The 9,711-nt window shown below is 27.6% G+C and overlaps 1 protein-coding gene across 1 annotated transcript; it reads right to left on the reverse strand.

Moving 5' to 3' along the window:
* Window positions 1–2,867: 2,867 nt before the first annotated feature.
* On the reverse strand, window positions 2,868–6,947 carry LOC124825964 (uncharacterized). The gene is made up of 5 exons (XM_047298725.2): window positions 6,785–6,947; window positions 4,722–5,201; window positions 4,497–4,589; window positions 3,637–4,043; window positions 2,868–3,562 (listed from the first exon to the last, which is right to left on the reverse strand). The coding sequence occupies exons 1-5, from the start codon at window positions 6,915–6,917 to the stop codon at window positions 2,927–2,929; spliced, it is 1,749 nt and encodes a 582-aa protein (XP_047154681.1). The 5' UTR covers window positions 6,918–6,947; the 3' UTR covers window positions 2,868–2,926.
* Window positions 6,948–9,711: the final 2,764 nt, after the last annotated feature.

Raw genomic sequence — 9,711 nt, forward strand, 5'->3', positions numbered from 1 at the left:
GATAATAATCCAAACCTCTTACACTGTTCTCTCACCCGATTTTTTCTTCTTGAATCTTTAAATCAATTTAACTTGAGCCACCAAACACAACTAAACAAAAGTTATTAATATTTTAATACGAGTTGAAAGTGTGAAAGGTGCTTTTAAATTTAAATGGCCTTACTATAATTGCTTTTTGTTACAAAAACACAGTAAGTCCTCGAAAATTGATTTTAATAATGAGTAAAGAAAATGAATTTCAAAGTATGTTGTTCATAATGGATGTGATGTGACCTTTTTACTATTCCTATGTTTTGTTTTGTTATATTTAGCATGTGCGGACGGAATCCAGAGACAATTTTAAATGGATTTTATTAATAATAAAAAGGAGCAAGTCCAAGATGTAAAGTGTGATTCGAATTAGAGTGCCAAGATCCAGATGCTCTCTAGTTTAATTTTCCAAGTAGCATTAAACCTAATCCTTAAAATATTAAACGCGTTCTTATTAAAAATTAAATTTAGCTATCATTTAGTCCTTATAGTTATACAAAATTTGGCTTTCAACTCTCATATTTAAATATAGTTCAATTGAGTTTATTTTTTAACAGTTGCCAATCCATATTGCGAGGTATTGCCGAGCATGCTTATAATTGAGTCTTATTTTTTCATTATTTTACCATATTTAATAATTTTACATCAACATGACTCTATCCATGTTTTGGTTCCAGATCTGAAGGGAAAATAGCTGAAGCATGTGGTTTTGGTCTCTAATCCATAGCAACCTATAATTTCAGCAATTTTCACATTTCCAGTTATCGCAGCCAAACAAAAGGCTGTGTTCCCTTCTGCCTTGCAAGTTTCCAAATCTTGCATCTTCTTACAATTCACAAGCTTTTCTACAAAAACTAGTTTTTCTTATACTTACTGCGACGTGTAGGACTGTAATTCCACCATCATTTAATGGAATTCGCCACCAATGAGGATGCATTTTAAAATAGGATGCATTTAGAATATCATCTGCGCCATAGAAGGAAATTGCATCTGAGTCTTTGGGGACTGGGGTTTTAAAACAACTTCCTAGGACTTAGTTTTAAAGAGTTAGAAGCAGCTCATAGGTTGGAATTGAAACGATAAGTCTAATGACAAGTTTCTAATAAAAAATTGAAGTTGTTACATGTTCCAAATGAGGTGAGATTCATGGAGGGTACACAACGAAATGAAAATGATGCCATAAAGAAATATGACATTAATCAATTAAAAAAATAACGTAACGCTGAACCCTGGGAATGCTATGTGCAGCTGACAAACTAATCACATCTCACAAAATTATCCCCGCACACCTAATTATTTTTCTATAGATTTCCATCACTTAATAAAAAAATTACTCCTTTTACTTCTTACTTAATTTATCCTAACTAATCTATTTTATATTTTAAACTAAAATTATAATTTTATCAGTTGCCGAAAAGAATAATATGTAAGAAACGAATTACATATGTGGTCTGTCAAGTTAACTTTTTTTTTCTACATATGTTATCTTTCTTTCCTTGTGTTACAAAATTAAGACGGTATTCTCTTGGGTAAATTTGTTGCTCACAATTGTGAGACATCAATTTGTGCTAAATTGTTGAGTTTCATATGAGAGATTTGAGGGTGAGGAACTGCGTAAATTTTCATAATGCAATGTTTTTGCAATATCACATAAAGTGGAATGATTTATTGTTAATACTATATTAACCAAACTACATTAATTCAAATTACACTTTCATTTTTACGTCTATGGTGGTCAAAGAACAAGATGGTTCGAATTAAGTTTAGTGGTGAAATCAGTTTTGAGATACTAAATTTGATTTTAGACTTAACTGTAAGAAAGGAAATCAGTTCTAAAGTAAAGGGAATCGATTTTCATGATTATATATATATATATATATATATATATATATATATATATATATATATATATATATATATATATATATATATATATATATATATATATATATATATATTTAAGAATAAGAATAAAATAATAATATGATATTTTAATTTATTAAAATTTTAATTTTTTTTTATCAAGTTCAAAAATCACTTATAAATTTTACTCATAAATTTATTTATTTTCACATAATTTTTTTTAAATAAATACGAAAATTTTATCTTCAAATTTATTGAAATTCATTTCCTATTTTTTCGTTCTCAAATTCATCTTAAAAATACACACTCTAAAATAAAGGATATATATCTTTCTTATACTATAATTGATCCGCCTTTAAAGTTGAGTTTGATAGGAAAATGACTAAATATTGAAATAAAAATTAATAAAATTTGGTGAAGCAACGAATAAAGAAAACATACTTTATTAAAAGTAATTTGTAATTTCATTTACTTTTCTATAATAACCTCTTTCAACTTTCTTTTGGTCTCTTTTCATTTCTCTTTAATTAAACTATTCAAATCTTCACTTTATTTTTCATTAATTTACTCTACACATATTTATTTTCTCTCCTGAGAAGCAACTCTATATAAGCAGGAAAAAATATTCATTGATGAGAGAAAAATTGAAACGCGGGCCCACCACTATGATACGCAAAAGTAACAGCAAAACCCTAACTACCCATAATAATTTAATTCGTATTATTGTTCCACCAAAGGGATTTTAATTAATATTAAACATTAGGGTGCTCCCAGAATTATTTTTTTTTACCATTTATAATCTTGGGTATTATTAGTTTATTAAGCACAGTTCATACAAATGTGATGAGTAATGAGTAGGAAAAAAGGTATATTATAGATTCACGTATAAAAGTAATCACGTAAGATATTGTAATTTAAAACTATCTGGCAAACTTTCCGTGTTGCTAAAGAGAGACAATCCTGAGCACAAAAATACTATATATTAATTTATTCCAACTCTTTAGAGCTTAATTTGTTTTGAAATGGATTAAAGTTAACCGCGGATTGGAGATAACAAGTTTGCCTTCTGCCGAAGAGCTGCCAGGCAAAAGGTAAACACGGAGGTGGCAGAGTGAGTCCATAGACCATAGTCAAGCGTAGGATGCACAATCAATGGGATACAACCAATCCCAGCAATGAAATAAAAGATCCAGTTGGGTAAGAAGTCAAAGATCAATATGGAACCCGAAGCAATAGCAACGAACATGAATCCAAGGGAGGAAAAAAGTGCCATATTCCCAAATTCCAACTTCGTTTGCACCAACCCTACATACTCATGTTCTGGTTTCCACCTTGTGGGAAGAATAATTGAAGCGTAGAACAATATAGATGAAGCACATAAGTACGTTCCAATTGAAATCGACACAAAAAATAACGTATACCATGTCTTCTTCCGAAACATTGGAGTGATTGTACTATCAATATCATCGATGGGAATTGTCATAGCTCCGGTGATCCCTAGGCTGATTATAAGAGTTGCCACCACTAGTAAAGTATTTGCCGAACCTCTCACTCCAGATACAGATTTTGTGTGCAACTCTTTGTGGGACCGATAAAATTCTTCTTTAGGAGTCAAACCACCTTTATTTCTCATTGTTTTCATTGCAGGTGGAACTATTTGCTCCACTTTCTGTGTAAGAAAATTACCTTAAACAACGTTATTGTTATAGGAAAAATCCTAATTAATCAAGTAGAATTGTATACCTGAAACCATAACTCCTCGCTACGCATTAGAACATGTTCTGTTGGTAATGCAAATGTTGGTTCAGGACGCAATTTTCCAGCTAAGTGAAGAACATTGTTACCCTCAAAATCAACTAATTGTGTCATCAAATCCTTGGAATCTCCCTTGCTTAATATTAGTCGGTATATATCTTCTTGTCGATATAGAATAGCAATGTGAAGTAAGCTTCTTTTCTCTGAACTCACTTCAAATATCAAATATGGATGGTACTTAAAAAGAAATTCTAATATCATAACGTTTCCAGATTTTGCTGCATCAAACATCGCCCTTGACAATTGTTCAGAGTTGAGAGACTCTTTCACTTCTTCCATTCGCTCAAACATCGAGCTCACTAACTTTAGATGGTCAGTAATTTCCTTGGACAATGCTGCCATTGAGTTTAAATTAATTATTAGTCATCTGAGCATGGTATTTAGTTTAATACAGTGCATGTTGGATTTTAATTTCTCTTTTAATTAAAGAGTTAAATTTCTCTTTTATCTTTTTTTTTTATCTATTTCTCATTACATATATTGTTTTCATTATCACCTGACAAGACAAACCTTGTTAGTCGAAGTACATCAGCTGCGTTTAGATTCAACAGAGTGATCGTGTTGGAAACTATATATTCTTATTTGGAGATAATCGTCTTGTACATGTGGATACGTCTAGGGCAAGAAGGTATGTATTTGTAGGGTATACACGAGAGAAAAAGGACTACAAATTGCAGTGCACCAAAAAATATCAACTATTTACGCCTGGCTATGGAATTAGGTTCACAAAACTAAAGTAACATCTATGAGCTAGAAAAATAAAGTTTTTAGGAGTTATAAGTACTCACAAAGTTGAGCAAGGATTTCCAAAGGTGTCGATCGATCTTCATTTTCTACGGTAACCAATTTTGGGTAGCGATCCAACAAATCTGATGCCACAGCTGTAATGGGCATAATGAAGTGAAAGAAGATTATGCAAGAGAAAAATGGAAGAATGATAAATTATTGTTTAACATGCAAAGTGAAGAAAGCAGACAGTGCAGTGAAACAGTTGTGACGGTGGATGAGCATACTGTAAAGGTTGTTGGTGATGGTAAAGAAAAATAGCTTCACGATTTCTTCTTCGAAAGTTAGATTGTTGTTTAGGTCGTGTAGGTCCTTTAATGTTTTTTGAAGTAAGAACTCTGTGATTTTAAGGTGGCCTGCAGAAGATGCTAATTGAATAGGCAGCATATTTTTTCGGCCTCTAATCCATAGCAACCTTCCATTCTTGTTCAACAGAATTTCAGCAATTCGGACGTTGCCTGTAATGGCAGCCAAACAGAAGGGTGTATTCCTATCTGCCATGCGAATTTCCAAATCTTGCATGTTCATACAACTTATCAGCTTTTGTACAGAACTGGTTTTTCCCATTATTACAGCAATATGTAGGGCTGTAAGTCTGCTATCAGTCATTGGAATTTGCCACCAATAAGGATGGATTCGGCAACATGATGAAGTTTCACTCCAATTTCCTGAAGCTGCTGCCACATATATTTCCCTTTTGTCTTTTCCTGCATTTATACAATCACATTTCTAAATCTTCAGGGGTGTCTTATATTGAAATGAAAGAAAATTGTAAAAAAGCATTATGATTGATTTCCAATCACCATTTTTAAACAATAAAAAAATATTATTGTATTCAATCAATATTAGCCAAATTCTTTTAGGGTAACAAAATTTGTTGGTATTCAATACTATAAAAGAATTTATCACGTATTAAAAAGTATACAACAATTGAAATTTTATGAATCTTGTATAATTTTTTCATTTATCCGTATAAATATTACTTTCATGAAGTACTTTTTGTTTACTTATGTGAGAGTTTTATATTTTCATTCAAAGCTTTCTTAATCTTAAAAGTGATATAATAGCCATAAAACTCTATCTTTCTAATTTAAACGTTTTTCTATATATAAACAACTATTTTCTATTATTTCTCTAATAATAATATTATTGTTATCGTGAAAATAGAATTTTTGTTTTTTATTTAACTTTTGTATATACGACATTTTATAATTTATTGTATTTTTAAACTTTATCTTTAATGTTATAGATCAAAGTTTAGTAACAATTTTTTATAAATATTTAAAATTTAAACTATAAAATCTTAATCTAAAAGTCTTCAAAAAGATCATTATATATATATATATATATATATATATATATATATAAGTCATTTTAATTGAATATAGTACTTTGACTTATCTTCTGATATATTAAATATTAATATAACATTTTAAAAAAATTATTTCAATTCATGGCCTTTATATTAGAGTATTAATATGTTTTATATGATCAAAGTACCTTTGCACATTATATCAATTTTTACTTTGTAAAATAACATACATGACCGAGATTATGTATTTTTTTTTTGTCAACTGCAAATACTTGATGAGATGTGAGAAGTGCATATATAGTCAATTTTATTTTTTTAATTGTAATGTCTTGAGCATACCAATGTTTGGCTCAAAAAAAGTTAAGACCGTGAAAATATATTAAACTTTGTTAAATTAAATACAATTTGGGTGGTGACGAAATTTGAATAGATTATTAATTATGCTAGATAGATAGGTCCCAATAGAATCAATATCACACAAAATAATTCATTTTGAAATACCTTTTTCATTACATGAAATATATGTCATATTTATGTTTAAACAAAATAACCACATTTCACTTATTTGCCCGTCACAGAAACAAGGGAATAATGTTTTTATTAAATTGAATTCATAGACTGTGAATAACAAACTTAATGCATATTCTCTTATCGTTAATTTAAATATAGTTTCCCGTTATACTTTCGACAAACATATACAACTAATATTATTTATTGATTAAACCAATAAAAGAGGACATTAATTAAAGCAAAACATGTGAAACTTAAAACAATAAAATATTTTGTCATTTCCTGATTTTTAAATAATATAGAGAAAAATTAAATATAAATAGAAAAAGTTTTTATTTATTTGAAATTATAAGTATAAAATATAATAGATAGATGTGATGAAATTATGAATAATAAAAATATATTATTTGTGTAACGGTTGTGAGTGAAGAATTAAATAAGTGAAAAGAAAGCAATTAAAAATCATACTGTCTAGCTCCCCTAGCGATGGCAGCTGTGCTTCCCCAACATCAATACTCACTTCTTCAGTATCTGCATATGCAAATATATCATCAAATTTAACACTAAAGGTACTTCCAAGAGTATCATCTGCGTCTGCCATAGCTCCGGCGTTTTCCTTCTACTTTTCACAAATTTCTTAATTGCTGTGACATTCCTCAATTGTTCATTCATGAACAGAGTTTCCATTTATTTTGAGCAAAAGACGCAGTATAAGCCAAGTAATTCCATAAAGTGATAAAAAAGAGAACAAGCACCAGAAAACATTGCACTCAAAGTATTAAAGAATACTTAATATACCTTTTTTTAAATTATGATTACTTAAAATATGTAAAATATCATTATATATTTACAATGTAATGATGAGTTAAACTAGTTGATTTTGTCGAGTTGATCTTATTAATTATGTAAATTACCTTTTTTTTCATTTCTTTCCTATATCTTTGATACTTAATACTATATCTCTTTCGTTTGTTTTTTTTAATAGCATTTCAGTCATTTAAAAACGTTATATATTAAAGTTTATTCGGCATAAAATTTAATTATAATATGAGGCATGTATTTAAAAAATATATATTTAAGAATTTTATTTATGTTAAATAATTGTACACTTTCCATTAAACACTAAAACACCAATTATTTATTGAGAAATATCACTCATGGTGTATTTTTAAAAGCAATGTGGTAATTGTAAAAAAGAGAAAGAAAAAGTAAAAATAAAAATATATAAATATACTTGATTCTCTCATTGCACTTAATAAAGAGACCCTTGAAAAACACTTATTGTTGTTTGCAGGAACAAAGAGCAAGAAACGAACAACTGTACAATGCGGTGGAAGAAGACTAATAGAAATATTCAAAAATTGAGAGAAAGTTCAAATGTAGGATCTGATACTTTGGAAAAAATAATTAACATCTATTTGAATTTGGTTTTTATTAAAAAATGTCCTAAAAAGCGAATTGTTGAAAAAAATGACTATTTGTTATTTTGGTATGGAAAAGGTGCAGTTAGTGCTTTTTATTATATTCACAAGATATTATATAAAACTCGTTAAATTGTATTCATAGCTGCACACTTTGTAATAATTTTGAACAATATTTACTTTATTATTGCATTCTTTCTTGTTATTTCTTTTTATTGATGAAATTTTGTTTGTCTGTTTCACTAGGAGAAAGATTGAATAGATAGATTTCAGAAAATGAAAAGTGGATTATAATATTGTTTAAATTAAGAAAAAGATGTTGTAATTTAAGTGGATTTGAAATAAAAGTTATTATAATGTGATAAATATGATACATTTAAAAATATTTTAATAAATAAAATTATATGTGATTAGTATTTTATTTTTTATGATAAAGATGATATAAATTTAAATATAAATAGTGAAAATTATATTAAAATAAATTTGAAGTTTTTATTTAAAATTAAAAATTATTATTATTATTATTATTAATCTATTATTATTTATTATTATTAATCTATTATTATTTATTATTAATAATCTATCATTATTACAATTAATATTATTAAAACCAGCATGTGCAGTACCTAAATCACTGATTGAATCATTAATACATGTTAAATTTCTTCTCTTTTGTGAAAGATGTTAGGAAGGAGTCAATCACTCACTTTTTGTATAACAATAAATAAATAGTCACGAATGAATGAATGAATATATATATATATATATATATATATATATATATATATATATATATATATATATATATATATATATATTTTTAAAATATATTGTTAAAGTGGGACACTGAACAAATATTATTAGTTATTAAATTAAAATAGTATAATATTTTATGAAAATTATTAATTTAAACAAGTTGTATGAAATTGATATAACATAATTTCTTTTGATAAAAAATAATAAGTTTAAAACATCAAACCTACGAGGAAGTCCATTGGACTTGCTACGAACAAGAAGTTTGGTTGGAGGGGCTATTTTCCTGCACCTTTTCTTTCTATACCCGTAAATTTCATTGGTGTCCATTATAATCCTAGGAATTATATATATTTTTTATTAAACCCGGTTATGAAATTTTATGAATTTCAAAAATCGGTTCTGAAATTTCTTGGATCTCAAAATCAATTTTTCAGATTTCAAAATCTTATTTTAAATTTTGTATTTTGAAATATAATTTGAATTTTCTTTAATTTTAAAATTCAGTTCTGAATTTTTTGAAATTCTGAAATCCAATTCTGAATATTTTTGAATTTTAAAAATTGATTTTTCAGTTTTTGAATTTCGTAATCTAATTTAGAAATTTTTCAAATTTTGAAACTCAAGTCTAGATTTCTCGAATTTTGAAATTTAATTTTTGAGTTTTATAGATTTTAGAATTTTCAAAATTTCAAAAAGAAATTTTTATATTTTCTAAACCCAGTCAATAACTTATCAAAACATGGATGGTGACTGTAATAGACTCACCAGAATTGATAATTCCAATTTCAATATTCATAACTAAGCTCTCCTGATTTCAAAATTAGCCAAATTTTCTGCTGCTATCAATTTTCTTCTACCTAAAACTTTCAAATTTCTACATTTTTTTTTACTCAGAATCTTAAAAAATTGAAAATGTTCGAAACTTGCGGACGAAAAGATCAAATTTCTTAGAAAACAAAATAAATCTCCAATCTCCCCTTTTTAAAAACCTTAATTAATCAAACATGTTTCAAAACATTTAATTAATACTATTGATGCTTACTTTTAGAAATGTTCTTATGACACAAACAATCAATCACCTTCTCTAAGTGCACTTTCACTTTACAGGAATTTGATCCATTTTTACTGCATGGGAGCATGGCGAGAAGTGATTTAGCAATTATGATTAGAGGTCCAAACCAAAAACCAAAAACCAAATTAACGAGTAGTACGTGGAGC

This window comes from Vigna umbellata, chromosome 5, assembly GCF_029865625.1.
Source record: "Vigna umbellata cultivar VRB3 chromosome 5, Vumbellata_1.0, whole genome shotgun sequence".
NCBI classification, from domain to species: domain Eukaryota; kingdom Viridiplantae; phylum Streptophyta; class Magnoliopsida; order Fabales; family Fabaceae; genus Vigna; species Vigna umbellata.